General features: G+C 42.9%; 1 protein-coding gene across 1 annotated transcript in view; it reads right to left on the bottom strand.

Moving 5' to 3' along the window:
* The window catches only part of COL13A1 (collagen type XIII alpha 1 chain), a 153,282-nt gene that overhangs the window by 57,454 nt on the left and 76,113 nt on the right, over positions 1-19,715 (bottom strand). The window contains exons 8-16 of the mRNA XM_074958917.1: positions 18,661-18,696; positions 17,072-17,098; positions 15,871-15,897; positions 13,334-13,360; positions 13,199-13,225; positions 12,013-12,039; positions 6,198-6,263; positions 1,631-1,747; positions 1,179-1,220 (exon numbers count right to left, since the gene is read on the bottom strand). Of these exons, the coding sequence (XP_074815018.1) occupies positions 1,179-1,220; positions 1,631-1,747; positions 6,198-6,263; positions 12,013-12,039; positions 13,199-13,225; positions 13,334-13,360; positions 15,871-15,897; positions 17,072-17,098; positions 18,661-18,696 (396 nt within the window). The remainder of the gene's footprint in view (positions 1-1,178; positions 1,221-1,630; positions 1,748-6,197; positions 6,264-12,012; positions 12,040-13,198; positions 13,226-13,333; positions 13,361-15,870; positions 15,898-17,071; positions 17,099-18,660; positions 18,697-19,715) is intronic.

The following is a 19,715-nucleotide window of genomic DNA, read 5'->3' as shown; positions in this document are numbered from 1 at the left end:
TATTTCCTAAGTACTAGGATGTCCGGCATGCCCAGCATGCCATGCTCCTCATTGTTAGACCCAGGAATTGAGTAGTTGTTTCGTGTGCTACTAAGGAAATAGCAGGTAATAGGCTGTACATCTTCAACCATTACAGAGGCTTCCCGTATTTTGTTGCATGCAAACACACTAACCAAAAGTTAGGCATCAGCATAAGCAAGCCCTAATTTTGCTGTTCTTATCCTGGTGATTTTTTATCACAGATCCTTATGACCTTTCTCCATTCCTCCATCCCTAACTTATTATCAGCATCTCTTCTCAGTTACTCAGTCCCTAGACACCGTTATCATTCTAGGCTACATACAAATGAATTGACGCAGAGGTGAAGTGAGAGACTCACAGGGTAATGAACTATAAATCTCCCCACTGTATTTTCCACTGAATGCATCCGATGAAGTGAGCTGTAGCTCACAAAAGCTTATGCTCAAATAAATTGGTTAGCCTCTAAGGTGCCACAAGTACTCCTTTTCTTTTTGCGGATACAGACTAACACAGCTGCTACTCTGGAACTAAGGAGCGTTTCACATATAGGTTATTAGTTCCAACCCATCTTAGATTGGCAAAGACCAAAATTCATGCCTAACTGATGGTTGTTACGTGGCCTATATAAAATGACTTGATGGTTTCACTCAGTTCCTAGTGGACAGATGTCAGCAGTTGTAAAACCTCATAACTGGTATTTTCTTTGGCAGAGACACCAAGGACTGAAAGTCTGTGGAGACTAAATTACCTGTCACCCCCAGGAGAGTCCAGGTCAGGTTTGAGGCTCATTGATGGGTGGGTCAGTTTGGGAAAAGCTAGCACTGGCACTAGCTATACTGTATATATTCTTTTCTGGACAGAAGACTTCAATGTAAAGTGCTTCCGATCATGTTTACCATGGGAAAATACGCTAAGATGCCTCTCCACGGTCTCTGAGCAAGGAACTTGGGTGCACCCTGAGAGCAGAGCCAGCTGAGGTGACCCCAGGTGAATGAAACAGACAGCAATGGAGACATTAAGTGCAGCCACCCAGTTAGCTGAACACTTGGTTCAGTCCTGCAGGCATTCTCCACATCCTCAGGCATTAAGGAGCTGGCTGCATTCATGCAACGAATGTTGCATGCCCAAGAGGAGTGAGGCAGCTCTGTTGTACCTACCTTTCCATCCTTGCCTGCCTTTCCAGGCTCCCCTGCTTTGCCCTGTTGTGAGAGGGAAAGGAACATTAGTGACAGTATTTTCACCTGCCTAGGCTGCTTGCTGTCAGCCTGGGAATAGAACTAGGAGCAGAACATCAAAGAGATTTCAAGGGCTTTTTTTAGTCTGGTTTCTGCTGAGTGCAGGCTAATTACAGCCGGAGTGTTACTTCCTCCCCATGGCATAGGCTGGAGAAGAGGAAATGGCACTGGTGTCACCCTCTCACATGTGTGTGCAGATAGGGATAGCTGGAGGCATAGAACTCCTCCCTCCCTGCCTGGGAACTCTTTCCTCCAGCCATTGCTTGTGGTCAGTGCACCCGGCTCAGAGGAGACAATAAAAGGCTAAGGAAATTGCATGCATGTCAGGGGAGAGGAAGGATAAATGCTGCTTGTTTGGTTTCTTTTAAACTTACTGGTGGCCCAACTAGGCCAGGTTGTCCTGGATTTCCTGCTGGTCCAGATGGTCCAGTTGGCCCTGGTGGACCAGGTGGCCCTGGTGGACCTTGAATCCCCGCCTGTCCTTGTTCACCCTGAGGTTCATTAAAAGAAGGGTTACCATCAGGCAGGGTTAACCCATAGCCCAGTATCCCAGAGTGTGTGACATACAGCAGCTCAGCCAGAGCAAATGAAAGAGCGAGAAGCCAAGCAAGTTACAGTTAGTGGCAGGAGAGGTTTCCAAAACTCAGGCAAAAGTCCCCTTCTGATGGTCTTTCTGGGTGGATAATTGGAGCCATTTCCCTGTAGTTTGCAAGTACATTTTAAAACTCCTAGTCAGAGCTCACTTAGAGGAAATGTGAAAACTGGATCAGATACTAAAATAGTGCCAGGAGCAACCCAAATACAAAGTAAACTGGTTTTTTAAGTTTAAAAAAGTATAATTAATTATATATAATAATATTGAGAATCCCCCAAGAATCTCTGAGTGCTTTCCATGTAAGGATTTTAAAGCACTGTACAGTCAGTGATCACTGAAACCTCACAGTGCCTTCTGAAATAGGGGACTATTCTCATTCCCATTTTAGAGAAATCAAGCCAGGGTCACTCTGTCACTTACTGGCAGAGCCATGAGTCCTCAGTGTAATTTTTCCTCATACTCTAACCACTAGACAACACTCTCTCCGTTCTGGCATGTGTCTGCTCTTTCTTAATTTCTTTTAATTTGGAGCCGGCCAGAAACAGGAAGACCTAGGATTCTCATGAGAAAGCCTATTCTTGTGAGACTTAAAATCCATTTGATTTGGATAAGGTACACAAAAGCATCCAAACTTTTGGGTGCTTATCTGAACTAAGCCTTTTGTAGCTGGCCCATCACATGCCACCTCAACAGCCAGTATCTTGGATTCCCCAACATTCTAAAGCATTCATACATGGCTTTTGCCTCTGTTGTCCCAGGGTGGGGGAATCAAGAGTCTAACTGGCTGGTGGTGAGAAGGTGATGATTTAGAAGGATCCCATTTAAATACCAGACTGCTGATCCATAAATGATTAATCCACTAAATTCCATGGGGGCTATGACTCTCAAGTTAAGCTATCTAGCTCTCTGCTTTCTGTTTTTTATAATTCCCTCTTCTTAGATACAGTATCACAAAGTCCTATTACCAGTGGCAGGATTTAAGCTCAACAAACTTCTCTTTGTGATCTCACTGGAAGGCCTGAAATAAAACGTAGTAATTTATTCAAAATTAATATATGGGTTTGGGGCTATATCACAGGAGATAAAGAGCATTGTCTCCGCTGAACTTGTACTGCGCAGAACATGACGTTGTTGGGTGCAATGGGGTTCCATTCACATGCAGTCATTATCCACGCTTGTGTACAATGCATGTATTACATATCCCGTGCACGTAGTACCAATGCTACATCTATGCTATAGGTATGTGTTCTTGTAAGTCAGTTATGTGATCCCTCTTCCTACTTTCAGTGTCCTTAAGTTTATAAGCTAACAACAAGCATTACATAAAAATAGGCTTGTTCAAGGTGCCCAAGGAATGGCCACAGCTATTACTTCATTAGCCACAGTGAATTCCCCTCGAACTAGTAAGGAACAACACTGACCAGCAGAAAAGGACTGTTTTATAACAATGGAGATGCTAACACTGTAATGGGTGAGGACTTAACCTGAATGCAAGAGGGTTTGGTAGTTGGTGGCTAGTCAGTATAAGGGCACTGCCATTAGAGGGCACCAGTCACATTAGCAGCAGACCTGGTTGCAACATTTTTGACAAAACAGTTTTCCATTGGAAAATGCAGTTTAATCGAAATCCACAGTTTTTTAACAAGTTTTTTGATGGGGAAAAAGCAAAACAAATTGTTTTGAATTTCCTTTTGTTTTGATAATGTCAAAACATTTTGTTTTAACTTTCTCATTTTGATCAATTTTATGTTAATGTTTATATTATATATGATATATTATATTGATATATTATAGTTACTATTTTATACAGTATAAAAGTTGAAACTATATGAATCAAAATGAGAAAGTTGAAATGAAACATTTCAAGCCCATTAGTGACCCGGCCTCCCCTCTGTAATATCCCTCCGTATCCAATCAGAATAGCTTGTTGTTCACCCTGCCCACTCTACGGCCTAGGAAAAAAGAGCTTTATCTTTCCCCCTTTTTGTAAGCAGTTCCTAGCACATCCTGGGGTCTTTCCATAGAGATACATGAGCCTCATTGAGCTGAATGTATATTCTATAGCCAGTGCCATTAAAGGATTATCAGCCACACACCTTTAAATACTTTTTAGCTTTTAATTTTTTGAGGGAATTTGGTTCTGATAAAAACATGAGGCAAATAGCCTTGGATAGAGTCAGGCAGCGGCACACTACAAAATTGCCCAAGACTTCCTTGCTATTGCCTCTCATTCCTGACTTACACTGCTAGCCCTGGCACACACCTCACTGTTCCAGACATGGCTGAGACTACATTTATTTTCACTTCTGACCCGACAAGGATCTGAAGTTAAGCCAGGCAGACGGGGAATCCATTTACCTGCTGAGCTATCAAGCCTTTGGATTTGGCATAGTTTTAAAAAGACACATTTTAAAAACCTTCTGACTATGAAAACAAACTATTAGTTACATACTAAGGTGATAAAGTTCACCTATTTGTGTTTTAGCCCTTGCTGGTACTTTCAGTTGCTAACTCTATATCTTACTGAGACAAGGGGGAATCCTATTTGCCTGCTCCGTCTCCCACTACTCAGATTGTCCATAACTGGAATGGGCCCTCTGTTGGATGTGGCTATCCACTTCTTGTGATGACGGGCGCACAGAAGGTGCTAATGTGTGTATATATGTTAAACCCAGTTGCCTTGATGGAAATTCACACTGGCAGCTGGCAAGCTTTCAGAGAGACACAGGCAACCTTCTTTGGTGGGATGCCTGAGCAAAGCATATGCTGTCACTGCAGTGTCCTTGCTTTTTTGCAGGGGACTGAGCTCACTTTGTTTAAGCAAGTGCTCCATATAGACAGACTCCTAGTCACATAAAGCTTAGTTACTACATAACTATATTCTTATTAGTACTTTCAGCCTGGAAAGACCCTTTAGGATTTAACTGGAATGTAACTGGGTAGATAAAAAGAAAAGGAGGACTTGTGGCACCTTAGAGACTAACCAATTTATTTGAGCATAAGCTTTCGTGAGCTACCGCTCACTTCATAGGGTAGATAAAGTAAGTTGGAGATCAGATATCATACTTATCAGATGTCATTTAATATTTTTAGCCATTAATCGGTGCTATTTTTCAGTTTTGTTAGACACCAATTAGTTGCCTAGATATTCCTTGTGGATTCAATGTTCTCTTCTCCCTCTAGCAGGGCTTGCAGCTAAACCACTGCTCCCCCCGCAACAAATTCTCTGTTATAACACTCTTGCTGATGTAGTGTAAAGCAGCAGCAGTTTTTCTTCCAACTACTAGTGGTCATATTTGTTTTACAGCTTCAGCTCTTTCTAGCATTCCAAATGTTTGGCTCCCAGGGTTCATATGACTTACTATTCTGCTGTGGGGAGGCAAGAGTTGTTGGAGTGGGCTTACATTTTCTGCTGCTTACGGAGTGAATTTCACAGACGCTAAATGAATCCTATACTTCAAATTCACTTTTTTTTTTTTTTTGGTAATGCTTATGAGATTTACAGTCCTGGAGAATGAAGCCAGGTATAGAATGGAGTGCAGCAGTGCAAGCTTCCCTACCTGGCCCAGGAAATGAACTTTGGTTTTAAAAATCTTTCTATTAGCTCAAACCGTTGCTTCTCTTTTGAGACTACCAGGTAGGGGGGCAACGAATGCCAGCTGTGGTGGTTTGTGTGTTGTAAACACCTGTCCAGTAGAGACTGGGCTGAGATCACCAGTTCATTTCACATGGGTGAAAAAACACCAGATGATAACTCTAGGTAAGTGGTAAACTGTACTGAGCATGGACCAGTAGCCTGGAGATGAAAGGCTCTATAGGGAATACCCATCCCTTGAGTCATCCTGCTTTCTATATCTCAAACACAGTGAAAACTGTTTGAAGTGACCATGCAAGGGAATGACAAAAATCAGCTGATAACGTGAGGTGGCTCAGTATGTTTTAAGACAGGAGTTTGCCTAGTAAGCATGGCTTCTTGCACCAGTTTTACAGCACTTAACTAAATTTCGAAAAGGGATCTCTGACCAGCCATGGATGTTGTTGTTGTTGTGCATGCAGGAACTGGCTCCTTAAGGTAGCAGTCAGACTTATCCATGACATACCTCCTTTTTTACCGCATTTTCCTTTGAGTCATATGTTTCATATTTCATTTGTTTTATTTTAAAAATCTGCATTCACTATGTTTCTGTTTAGACACATTTTCCCACCAAATATGTGCTCCACTCTAAAGAGAGCCCCCTGGCTCTGCCAAAGTCTTTTTGAAACCCCTTCTCGAAGGAAGGAAAGAAGCTAATTAATCTTATGATTCAGAGTAGGCTTAAAACAGGCAAGGAGGAAAAAGTGTCTACCTGGAAAGTGCGTCTCTTTATGACCGGGGGTGGAGCCAGCCGCACTGAATTGAGGAGAGGCAACAGCTGAAGAAGAAGACCGAACACGAAGGTCACAGGGCAAAGGTCACAAGGCAAAGGAGTCAGTAGGACATCAAGAGAGAGCAGCCAATGAAGAAAATGAAAAGATAGGGAAAAAGAAAGACTGTAATGAGAATAAACCACAGTTGAGAGATAGCTGTGAACGGCACAGGGAGGGATACTTGTCATCGGGTACCGCTTGGCAAACCTCTGAGCTCTTCTGTATTGTACTTTAAACACAGGAAGGAATACCTTTGTGCTAGGCCTTGGAAGGCCCTGGTTTTCCTTGAAGGGACTATAATTTTGCTACCCCTTGGTCTCTCACACCCAACCATTCTATCAGTTCTTTCTTGCTTTCTCTCTCGGCTCAGAAAGGAAACTTACCAAGAGATTTCTTGTGCCAGCTTCTGCTGCACTCCTCAGATAAACTTTATTGCAACAAAACATAAATATTCTTCTCCCCAGCTCCCCAAAGTTCGCTGGGGACGGTGCTGTTTCTCTCAATTTGTCCTTGTTAGATTGGGGCACTTATTAAGACAGCAGTTTGTTCTATGTTTTTAAAGCTCCTCTTGTCACCTGCGCTCTTTGGCAATTGTGGCTCCATATTTCTGTGCCCCTCATTACAAGAAATATATTTTTTCTCTGGACATCATCTTGTTACTAGATAAATCTGCAATGAATTCTTTACAAATTACGAAGACGTGACTATACAGTTACCATCGCTACAGTTCACAGTTATCCCCTTTTCTCCCTTACCCCAAGATTGTCCTCCATGTTCCTTTAAAAGCCCTAATAATCTTGCCATTTTCCTCCTCATTAGACCTGCTCCTTCAAGCTATTGTGGGATTCCACCATTTAACTGGTTGGAGGGGTCAATGCACAACAGTGAAGGAGTCCCTCCCAAGCAGAGACAAAGATCATCACCTATTCATCAACCTCCCATTTCCTGTCAGGGACAGCAGTGAGAGAATGAGACCAGTTTGTGAACTTATACCCTTTTATAGCAAAGCAGAGTTCTATTAGGGACCGTCTCACTTGTTCAAGATCCTTCATTTTCTTTTGCTTCACAAAGACCCTCAGTATCATCAGGACCCAACTTGCAAGTGAATTGAGATGTCCCCTGATTACCAGAGGATGAACTTCTGCCTCACAATACGCTGAGCCTGCACTTTGTGTCTCCTTGTTTATCAGTAACAATGGCTTGTGATCCGTTTTGGACAGGAATCCTCTCTACATCACAAAGCTGATCCTCACAAATCAAAACCATGTGCTAAAGCTCAGGGTCTTCTGTTCAGCTTTCTGCCGTATCTAATTTCCACTTCCAAACATGCTCCTGTCTGCCTGTGCACTCAGGAAGCTGCTTTGATCCACAGAACACTGGTGTTGACAGCACCGATTCAAACAGCAGGAATGCTCATATTAGGCCTGATTATCTTTCTCATTTACCTCAGTTTCACACTAGTCCTAACTCCATTGAAGTCACTCTTGATTTACAGCAGTGTAAGTGAGGGGAGCAGCAAGTCCTCCATGTGTGCACACACAGTGCTCCTCTCTGTGGGTTTCCCCTGTGTGAGCTGTGAACTCGAGGCTGAGAGGTGTTGCCCGCAGGTCTCCCACGACAGTGATGATGTGCATCTAAGCAGCACGCTCTGCTCCCCCTAAACATGGGTGTTTGTGTTTTACTGAAAGCTCAGACCCAGTCTTGTTGCAAAGTGAAATGTCATCACAATATTGCAGCCTTACAGTCCTGCCCACTGGGCAGTTTATATAAACAGTAAATACATACTTGAGGTAAATTAGTGGAGAGAACCTCTGACTCAGAGGACCACAATTAAAAACAGATTTACAGACCACATTAGGGTGCACTGAAACTCAGAAGAATAAAACATGATAATTTCAGCTTTTGAGGTGAAGCTATATGATCAACTGAGCCTTTGAAAACTTGCAGTACCCATGCAGTCAGCATATGTGGCATCTGGGAGGGAGTAAGCAGCCATGTTTTCAGTGCCAGGGCTCTGGAGACCAGTCAGTCTCTCAGTGGCAGTCTGCACTGATGGCCTCCAGGTTTCCATCATTTTTAATGTTCTCCTGTCCCCTAATCTAACACAAGAAATCATAAGATATCAAGAAGTACAAAATGGCCCTAGAAAATCAGCCAGGCCACTTTTGATAGGAGCAGGTTCTCCTCTGCCAAAAAGCAAGCCTTTGTGAAGAGTGGGGCAAAGAACAGAGAAAGGAAGGGCTGGAGTGGGGCAGGTGGGATTTTACCAGAGCTCTCATGGTACTAATTAGGGTGTTCAGTGCCATGTGTGCATTGTGTGGAATATGGTCAACACCACTCATCATGATGCAGTATCACAATGGCTGGAAAATACAGAGATATTCTAGCATTTTCTTCAGCTTGGTTTGATGAATGCACATTTCCTTTTGGGCATTAGCAGGACAATGTCAGGGAGAAAGGTAATATAAGAGACCAGCCTGGTGGTTCAGTGGAGCATTCTGGCTTGGTTGCCCGTGTAGTGGGGGCTGGGAAAACTGTTATCTTTCAGGTGGGCAAAGGGTCCATTTAGCATCCCCTTGTAGTAACTTGGGTGAATGATCTGGGAGTCACCAAGATGGAATTTGTGTGTGTGTGGGGGGGGGCTGGGGACCCTGTTGTATCTTGTGTAACTCGACTCGAAGAAGTAGTGGCTGAAATGTGCTGGCTGGTAGGAAGGGAGTGGGAGGGGCTATTCAAAATGGGTAAGGACAAAAACGGCATAGAAACTCAGGAGATTATTTAGTTTCCCTTCTTCAAAACTGAGCATAGGTGAGAAGGGACCTGGCTATGAACTCAAGTACATAGAGAGCAAGCATATGAGGTGTAAGTAAGAAATGTTTTTCAAGCCTCTTTCTTCTGTCCCCAGAATTGCATCCCCAAAGTCCTAATGGCAAGTTCTTCTCAACACAGAGCATGCAATATTGGATCCACATCCTTGTTTCTTTTGCATCAGAACTGGGTCCAGTTAGACCATTACCCACAAACCTTTAGTGTAAGGATCTGATTAGAGCGCAGGGCTGCGAGTGTTGTACTTAGGTATTCCTAGGGGATAGTGAAGACACAGTGACACAGAACTGGGTCAGTTAGATACACCACATCATCAAGAGAAAAAAGAACTTTACTGGCCTGACTATTCTGAGACCAGGTTCCATTCCCAGCCCTGCACTGGCCATTGTGATTTTGGAACATGCTCTAATGACCCAGTCTGTCTTTAAGGATTATACCATGTAACCTCCTAGTATGGTCTCTTTACCTATGGGAACGTATGTCCTGTTTGCTCATGGGTTACACAATAGACTGATGGTTTAAAAAATGGGCCAAGGCAGGTTAAGAGGGAGCCCTGACTTTAAATTTCCTCTCTTTAAAAAAAACAAAACAAAAACAAAAACCTGTCTCTGTTGTTATCATATTTCTAATTCATTGTCCTGCCCATGGCATTTGATGATGGTAACTGCTGCTTGTTTGAACCAGACAAATTCTAAGTTATCTAAAAAAGTGCATAAAACTATCTAAAAAGGGACTTTTCTTAATGTGCACTCCCCTTTTTTTTCCTTATAACGAGGAAGAGAGGGATATCTGTGCATAGGCTGGTGCACATCTACTATTCCCTTCCCCCTAGAGCCCTCTGGCTCACAGGTATATTAACACAGAAAACTGGTCTGAGGGCAGTTGTCACACACATGTCAGAAGCTCTGACTCAGACAGGTTAAGCACCTCCATACCACTTTTTAAAAGATTGGATTTGGTGCTCCTCTAGTCCTGGATAGAGCCAAGGGGGGCACAGGCAGGGTTCCCTTGCCTAGCTTCGCCAGTCTGCATCATAATTCTAAGCTGTAGCACCTCCTGTGTTACAGTCCTGGGCCTTTTTAAATGGAGACTGCCAACTATTGATGGGGTAGAGGTGGTATTTAAATGTGGACCAACATCCAGCAATGACTATGAAGTGAGACCACTTGTGACCTCAGTCAGGTATAAACTGAGGTTATTCCTCTTAATTTGTAATCAATTTCTCCGTTCCTAATTCTGTTAGGACCCTGCCCCCGCTTTTCACCTTGAACAATGTGGACAGCCTGGAGCCAAGGGCTGTAATGGAACCCAGGACACTGCTTAAGTGAACATTGTTGTTAGCTTTTTTTTTTTAACATAACAATCTAGTGAGATGGCTTGTCTAAATAAACACAGCTGACCTTCTATTATTGTATCAGGGCCGGAACACACGACCACCCTCCTCCCCCCAACATGCAGATGCACTGACAGGTTTTCTATCTACATGTAGTCTTTATACCAGAGTCTTGTACCACCCCTAGCCCCACTTCTCTCTGGGCCCGGGGCCAGCACCCGATCTAATTGTCCAGAGGCTTTTGAAAAAATAAATAGAAAGCTTTTAAGCCTGTCTCCCTGTGCACAGTGGTTACAAGTTTCAATCCTCTCATATGATGTCCTTCCAGTGCATTTCCAATGGCTTTTCAGAGCTAGAGTTGTTTTTAGTTTTGTTTATGCCTGGTTAAATTCTATCCCTATAATCCCCTAAACCCCATGATATACGCCCGTCTCTCTTGAAAGGGGTACATGCCGGACAGGGCAGGATGGCGAAGCAAGTGGGGCTACTTCCTGGGCTTAATAAGATTATTACCAAAATAAATAAGTGTCCCTCCCCTTTTCCAACTAGTGATGTGCAAAAAGCCAGGCGGCATCTACAAGATTACAGGGAATTCACTGGGAACTGTGACAGAACTGGATGTCTAACGCTAAATGTAGACCATAGGCATTATTTACTGGGTAAAGAATTTCTACCCCTCCTCCCTCAAAAAACTTCCCGCACCTCAGTGAATACATGGACTTTAATCATTCTAACTATAAATACATAGGCTTTCCAGGCACACTGCCAGTTTTACCCATTGCCTTTCACTGATTTGCTCCTGAAGTCTACATTTCTGCAGCCCTTTATGGGCCAGATTGTGCCCTCTGGATCTGCACTGGGAGGGGGCCACCCATGGAAGTTTCACCCAACTTTAGCTCAGCCAACTCTGCAGCACCATCCTTCCCTTCAGGCTCTATAGAAGGCTCTCCACATGGTCCAGGGCCTTTGCTGGAAGAGGAGAGGGTAGAGAGCAGAGGGGCTGGGAAGGGAGAAGTGTCCAAGACAGTACAGAATCAGGGCAGGAGATGCCCATTGTGCCCTGACTGGGCCTTATGCGAACTAGGTGAAAAAGGTAACAGAGCCCCTAGCTGTATAGCCTTTTCCCTGAGTCCCCCAGATGTCCTAGCCATGCTGCCAGTGAGGGCACTCACTAGGGTCCAGAGCTGGTATGGAGGCACAAAACCTCTGAATGACCCCGGATTCCTACAGATCCGTAGTGATCCACCAGGTTTAGGGGTGCAGCCCACATCCTTTTCCTCATGAGGCAAAGTTCACCTCCTGACAGGATGATGATGGCGGGTTCTCCATGAGGGGATGGTATGAGGGGATGGTATGGGTATATATCTGGGGGTCTGTCCTAGTTTAAAGGAATGAAATAACATTGTAAATCCCTCCTTGAAAATTCTATGTAGTATCTTCCAACAACATATATCAGTCAGTAAAATGGCACTTATGGGACACATATGACGGACCTCATTAATGAAATATCCTACATTCCCATATAAAAGCCATTCAAACAGACTAGGATTAATGTGCAGGAAGCCATGGGACAGTTAATAACAAATACTGCTTACCCTGTGTGGGTAGTCTCCACACTGGCCCTGTGAAAGGAGGGGATTAAAAGAAAATAGTTTAAACTGTGAATGCAGTGAACTAAAGTAGGCATATGTGGTCAGAGCCACAGCAGGTAAAAATCAGCATGGCTACACTGACTTCAATGGGCCAGCGATGCCAATTTATACCAGCTGAGTATCCAGCATATTATCCACTACCCCTTTTCTCCCCAGTGTCATCATTTTTCTTTTGGCCAGAGATCCACAGAAAGCAATGGACATTCACTCACTCACTCACTCACTGTCACGCTCTCTCTCTCTCTCATTTTGAAATGTACACAAACTACCATTTTATAGGATTTCACAGCATATAACCCATCAGATTTTCATTGTAGCTGCTGGGTCTTCACAGTTGGGATAAGATTTTTAAAAAACAGGATCCTAAATTCATATTTAGGCACCTAAATAAATGGTAATTTTCAAAACTCTTGAGCCAACATCACTCAGCACTTTTGAAAATCAGACCTCTTATTTAGAGGCCTACGTATGGATTTAGGAGACATGCTTTTGGCTTCTAGTTTTGGAAACACTGTCTTTTGTTATTAGTGTCAGGGTCTTTTTCTTAAAACAATTTAGGAAAAAATAAACAAAACCTCATCAAAGCACCTAGGTCTCATGTTGCTCCTTATCCATTGCTGCTTTTGACTCTCCTTCATGCTTTAAAATGTATCTGTTCTGATTACAATGTGACCATGTGGAAAACATTTTAGCCTCAGTTAAAATTATGAGTATGGTCAAAAAAGGCACTTTGGTATAGCTCACATTGGCTTCCTATCTCTATTCTGAGTCAGAGCTGCAGAATTTAGTGAAGAAAATAAGTTTTTACCCTAAACTCTTTAGCTATAGAAGAGCAGGCTGTATTCCATTCAGCCTCAGGCATTATCAACAGCATTTCCAGAGGAGTTCTCAGTCCATAATCTTTGGCATTGGTCATGACAGGAGTTGATGTATGAAGCAGGGGGAACACAGCTTGATTTTCAGATGTCCACAGGATGAGCCCACAACTAGAAAAATCTTGTCTGTTTTGTGAACTGACCTAATTTGCTCTGAAAGCCGTAGCTGAAGGCTATGGAGCACCAAGATGAATCACTCAATCATTTCCCTGCTTTTTAAATGTCATTATAAACCCAGCTCCCATTAAAATTACCTTTTCTCCTTTTTGTCCTGGAGGTCCCTGTGAAAGGAAAACAATTAAAAAATTAATTAAAGAGCACTGTGCCTATTAGGGGAAAAGTGCCAAAAGAAGGTAGATTTACAAGAAGGTGATAAGTACAGCACTTACCGGCTGTCCCTTGGGACCAGCAACACCCTTTAAAAAATACATTGTTGTGAGTTATATATATATTCTTATATAGTCAATGACAGGAATATTAAACATCTCAACATGTGGCATGTACTCAGATGGAAATGTGGCTTTTTAAAAAGTCTTTAGCCAAAATGTTCTATGGTAGATCTCAGTTCCCTTTGCAGCGTTTCTTACACTAGAGGAGCGAAGATGCACAAGTCCTGCAGCTTTACTGAATGGGGATGCCAACAGGAGAGTGAAAAATTAAGTAGTTATATGACAGCCGCCCTGTTGGCTGACACACTGGGGACTGAAGCAGGGACCTCCGGAACCAAAAGCATGAGTTGATACTGGAGCAACTTATATTCTCTGTGGATCAGCACAGAGGGGCACCAGTAATACAGACGCACCAGAGGGTTACATATTTCATCTGCGCAAATGATGCTCATCCTGAGCATCTGAGACTCCCCAGATGAGTCCCGACTTATCTGATGGCTGCCATCTTGGCTGACGCACCAGGGATTGAACCAGGGGCCTCAGAACTAAAAGCATGAGCTGCTAAAATTCTCTAAGGAGGGGTTGTAACAATATCCTCTGTGGCATGGCACGGCACGGCACAGCACAGGAGGGGACCTCTAATACACGCTCACCAGCGGGTTCAGCTTCACCTATAGTTTTTCTTTTTTAAGGCCTAATTCTATCTATGTGTTGGGCACCCTCTGTTCATTTCCATAGGAACTGAGGTTGGTTAGTGTCTCTCTGCAGTTGCTCGGCACCTTGCAGCTTCACTCCTGAATAAATTAAAAGCCAAAGTCTGTGCTTGAATTCCCTCATAAAATTTTCATTTGCTTAATTGAGAATCATATGTGTGCCCTCAAAGGGCAGCATTTAGCCCTACAGAAAGATGGGCTCTAACTACAGAAGCCAATGGGAGCATCCTGTGTAAGTCAGGCCCATTTTAACTCTCTGTTTCTTCAATTTGATGTTTAGGAATACTCAGGAAGCATCCTGCATGACTGGATATTGATTCTAATGGATTAAATTAAATACAAAATATTTAGCACCTTAAGCAGGCAGCTTCTGTCTGGTGCAAACAATGATATGCCCTGTGCATGCGGTATATTAATGAAAGCTACTTAACAGTAAGGGGACAGAGAAATACAATTCATTTGCAAAGTAGTGTTAAATCAGTAATTGCTGGCCTTCACGTCAGGTCAAGCAGGAGCTTGGTGGGGCTCTGGCTTGTACTATTTTGACAGATTCTAGGGAGAAAAGTAAGGGAGAGATATAAGATTTTACTTTAGCTTTAAGTGGAGAGTAAGAGAGAACACCCACATTGCTTTAGTTCTCTGTCTTGCATATCAACACATGGACTGCGACTTACTGAAACTAGTGACTTTGCTGGAATAAGCACACATAGGCAGAATAGCAGTAGAGTTAACAAAATGGATATTTTTTGGAAGAACAAAAACAGTAAAAACTGAGTAACCCAAAGTGTGTCCAGTTACCTATATGTAGCTGATATGACTGCTGGCTGCAGCGATATTACTAATTGCTGGCTTTCCAAATTACTCATTTGAATAACCTTGTGAATAGTGAACTCCCTGAACCATGTGAAACCTCTGAAAATTAGAGCTGGCCAAAAATTTCAAAATTTGAAATTTTGATAAAATGAAGGAAATTAACACAGCTACACATTAGTTTTAAACATCTATATCATTGTGATTTCACAACCAAAGTTCTTCAGATATCTCAAAGTCACAAGGCCTTGTTTAGGACACCATAAAGTACATGCCAAGTTGGTAGCATTACAATTAAGCCATTTTGGATTTATCAAGAAAAATCATCTTAACAGGTGACAAATGTGCTTTTTGTTGTTGTTCAGAAAACCCAAAATCTGCTAAATGGGTTTTTATGAAACTTTCCATAAACAAAAAGAAAAGAAGTACTTGTGGCACCTTAGAGACTAACCAATTTATCTGAGCATAAGCTTTCGTGAGCTACAGCTCACTTCATCGGATGCATCGAATGCATCCGATGAAGTGAGCTGTAGCTCACGAAAGCTTATGCTCAAATAAATTGGTTAGTCTCTAAGGTGCCACAAGTACTCCTTTTCTTTTTGCGAATACAGACTAACACGGCTGCTACTCTGAGACCTTTCCATAAACATTCACTTCTGAGATGAGTCCAACCATGAAACATTTCAGTTCCCAAAGTATTTTTAAAGAACATACTTAGTAACCGAACTTAAGGTTTAATAATGGAAATGACATTCCCATGCATAACTATAGAGTTGCTATTGTGACATGATGATACAGGTACTCATCATGTAAAAATTATAGATAAACCTCCCAGCTTCTGCTATCATTTTAGTATATTAGCTAGAAAGTTAGTATGTTAGCAGGAATTTGGGTGGTTAGTATGCAGAGGTTAGCTCATTTCATTTGAGTCAAACTCTACTTAATGCCCCTGAGGAGAACCAATACAACCCAAACCAACCCACTGCTCCCTGAAGATATACATGTAATTTTTACCATCTCCCCCTTCTGTCCAGGATGGCCCTGAAAAGGAAAAAGAGTGTGATATCATGATAGAATCAGGCGTAAGCACTGCATTTACACATCCCCTTGCTGTGGCTGGTCATTTCATTTTGCTTATTCTTGGTACCAAGGAAGACATAATGTTGTCTCCATGTAGCCTGGCAGCAAGTGGATCATCACTCCTGATCATTCTGGAGCAAAGTACAGAAAATAAAGCTTTGCTGATGAATAGCATGGACATGTGGTGAGGTATTTAGACCCTCCTTAGAGGTTGGCAGGAAGGGGTTAATGCTCTCCTTTGGACTAGAGGAAAGAGCACAGCTGTCTGCCCTGAGTGTAGTGATGTGCAGGGTAGCAGTGCTCTGATTGATTAATTACCCCCATCAGAGTATAAGAGGGATGGTTCTGGGAACTGCTGAGGGATGTTTCTGGTAGTGAGGTAGGATCCTTAGCATGCAGTCTGGTGCTAGGAGGAGCACTGGGTGGAGGAATGTGGTTTCTCTTTCTTTCTGTAACTTAGTTGCAGTGAGCTACAATTTAGACTTTTCTTTTGGACTTGCCTGAAACAACTCATGCCTTGTTTCTTGACTCTGGCTGGGAGAAACTCTGCAGTATCTGTTTCCCCTTTAAAGGGGCAAGACATTATTTACATTTTGTTTGTTTGTTTTACAACAAAGTCCACCACAAAAGGGGTTTGAGTGCCACAAAGGCCTTCAGAATCCTTTCCTCTGCTGGCTGACCTATTGCAATGTGGGAAAGGAATAAACCATAATGTTCAATTAATAGCTAGTCTAGGCTGCAGCGAGATGATATCTGAAGCTTAGGAAACTCATTCTATTTGTCTCTGTCTCTAGCTGTCACTGCTGGAGGTGGGAACTCAATTGCTCAGTTAGGTTTAAAGGGAAGCTTTAGGGATAAGTGCTAGTTCATATATGAAGCAATAGGGTAACCAGAAGAGCAACATCTGTAGGGCACCTTCCAGGATTTACTGATGCTCTGAAGACTCTCCAGGGGGATTTGGTGGTGGTGGTCTCCTGCCCATAATCTTTCATATGCATAAGGGCATGCACACACTTTGCAAAATAATTTTATAGAAATTAACCTATTAACAGCCTGGCTCAGAGGACAGGGGAAAATATTAGACAAAGGGACATGGACAGGGAGAGAGAAGCTGTGAAGGAAATGTTTCACTTACAGGTTTGCCATCCAAACCAATTGGGCCCTGAAAGAAAAAAGGGAGAGCTGATTGGAAACTAGTTCATTGGTGGTTTATGCATTTGCCCCACCAATCTGGGTGGGGACTCAGTAGGATACAGATGGATCACACAGGATGTGGCAGAAAGAACAGTGAAGGCGTGATGCGGCTGTGACTTTAACCAATGAACTCCTTTAGACTTGAGATGCAGAACACAGGAGAAAGAAAGCAAATTGACTAACCCAGTGGAGTGCTGCTATGTGAGAGATTTCTTACCCTGGTCTCTCACTGGCTGGGTGTGCTGCAGAGCCAATGTACCCATCACTCAGTCCCATGGGGGAATTTCTTGCCTCAGTCACTAGTGGCCTCTGTCTAATTAAGGCACTATCTTGATGGGCTCTGAATGGCCCTTGCAGTTCTCCTTGGTGAAGGATGCTGGCTGTGATGCAAGGGCTCAAGTGTGGGGGGCTGTGTAGGAAAAATGGGGGGTCCTCAGGACCCTGGCAGGATTACTGAGAAGTCGTGGAGAGGGGCAGAAGTGAGGGGAAAGGAAAGGATAAGATGGGAGTCATGCACTAAAACACCTTTGAGGTCTGGGCTCTGGTTTGTTTTTGTTTTTCTTTTAACTTGATCTGGGCTTGTTTGCTCTCCTTATGATTGGACATCAAAGCGTGGAGAGATCTGCTTCTCCTCACTGCCTTGCTCCTACTAAAGTGAGGGTAGTTTACAATTATTGGCCACCTTTCAGAGAGGCAAGGTAGAGAGTCCAGTGTTCCATGAGCATGGGGACTGCAGATTCCGCATTTTTTTTTTCAGTCCAAGGCAATTGCCCGCAGATCTGAGTTTATACACAGCAAATCCTTGACTAGAAACTACCAAGCCCCCCGCTGAACTGAGCAGGCTGGCAGAGGGGTGTGTGTGACAAGGGCAGTTCAGTTATCAGAATAAATTAACAGAAAGTACATTATGAATAGTGAGTTTGGGAACAGAATAGATGCTGTGGATGGTGCTGCACGACCAACCTGCCAGCAAGTGTGCGGCTGAAATGGGAATTTCTTCATCTTCAGAATCTGTTTTTCACGTCATTGCCCACTCAGGCTGTAGCTGTAACTGACAGTGCTGCAAAAGCAATTCCAGCCATGCTTTTACCCTCTCCCCCTCCTGCTGCCTGGGCTTTCCGTCTAGCAAGGTCAATAGCTGAGCCACACTGCACAAGCAGGATGAATCTCAGGGGCTCTCTGTTATTACAATATCACATTTGAGTTCATTAAGGCTGGAATTTCATTTACCTGGGTGTTGTTTTCTTTATTTTGGTGGTTTTGGGGTGTTTTTTACAGCACAGACCTGGCTTCAACTGTGGTATTTTAACATTAGGGTTTTTTGAAAATTTAATTTCCTTTAGTGTTGTATCTTTGTTTTTTAAGGCATCATTAAAAAGGAAAGAAAATAGTAATGAAACAGAAAAAAACTTTTCAATTACATTATATTGGGTCCACAGTTTTGGATGGAAATGCTGAAAGGCACTTAGCTTTAGTGACACGAGCTGGCAATATTATACACTTGTACCTCAGATTAACAGTTCCACTTACCGGAAATCCAGGAAAACCTCTTGTTCCAGGCTGTCCCTGAGAAGAATAAAATGGAGACAGGGAGGTTTAAAGAAATCTGAGAGCAGTGCAACATGTCTTCCTAAAATTGCTCTGTAGGGCCTCAGGATTTGTTATTTTCCCCAACCTGATCTCTGTGTAATATCACTTTAGTTCTCAGTATAGTCACCAAGACTCAAGTGCGTTTTAAGAAAGCAGGCTACTGGGGAGCCAGGGGAAGTCTCCAGTCACAGCTTTGTTTTGTTCGGAGCCAGGACAGTGTTGGAGATGGTCCAATTTGGACTCCGAGTACTTTGTCTGAAGTTTCTAAAGTAATTAAATGGGCGTTCCTAGCTCACACGCTGGCCTTCTGGAGCATTTTCCAGCTCCTAAGCTCTCTTTATGGAAATTCTTTGCATAGCCACATGCATGGCCATAAAATGAGGTGTTTAATACTGAGTGATGTGTAGTGCAATGTGCAAACACTTGCAGCTCACCAAGTCTATATCATCAGGACAAACTCTACGTTATTGCCCCACTTCATTAATTTTACCCACAAAGAAAATTTTGTAGCAGAGATTCTGCAAAATAAAAAGGGATTGTATGTAAAGTGAATGGGCGATGTAAACAAGCCCCTTCCCCTCTCTTCTTTTCCAATAGTCAGTTTCTGATTGTCAGTGCAAGATCTGAATCAAACAAAATGCAGCAAGTATTGGCAGATGACACAATGGAGTGACAGTCAGACTGCTTGTCATAGATTCAACCACATGCAGACAATTAGAGGGTGAAAGCCTCATGGCTGCTGGTTTGCAAAACACTTAGTGCCAGAGCACAGATACCCTTAAATAAACAGGACTTGTAGGATATCTTAATCCTGATTTAGCTAGCGATGTGTGAGCCATCTTGGAAAGAATAACAACAAACTTCAGTCCGATCCTGAAATTAAGCCGTTTAAATTAAAATAGTTGGATGAAGTAAATTCTGTGCCTCCCTCGTCTTCTCTGACCCTTGAAATCAATTTTGCAATTTCAGTAGGTCTAGTTCTCTCTGCTGGGCTA

Source organism: Natator depressus, chromosome 7, assembly GCF_965152275.1.
Source record: "Natator depressus isolate rNatDep1 chromosome 7, rNatDep2.hap1, whole genome shotgun sequence".
NCBI classification, from domain to species: domain Eukaryota; kingdom Metazoa; phylum Chordata; order Testudines; family Cheloniidae; genus Natator; species Natator depressus.
Note: the sequence above shows the minus strand (reverse complement) of the source record. Positions and strands in the feature narration are given on the sequence as shown.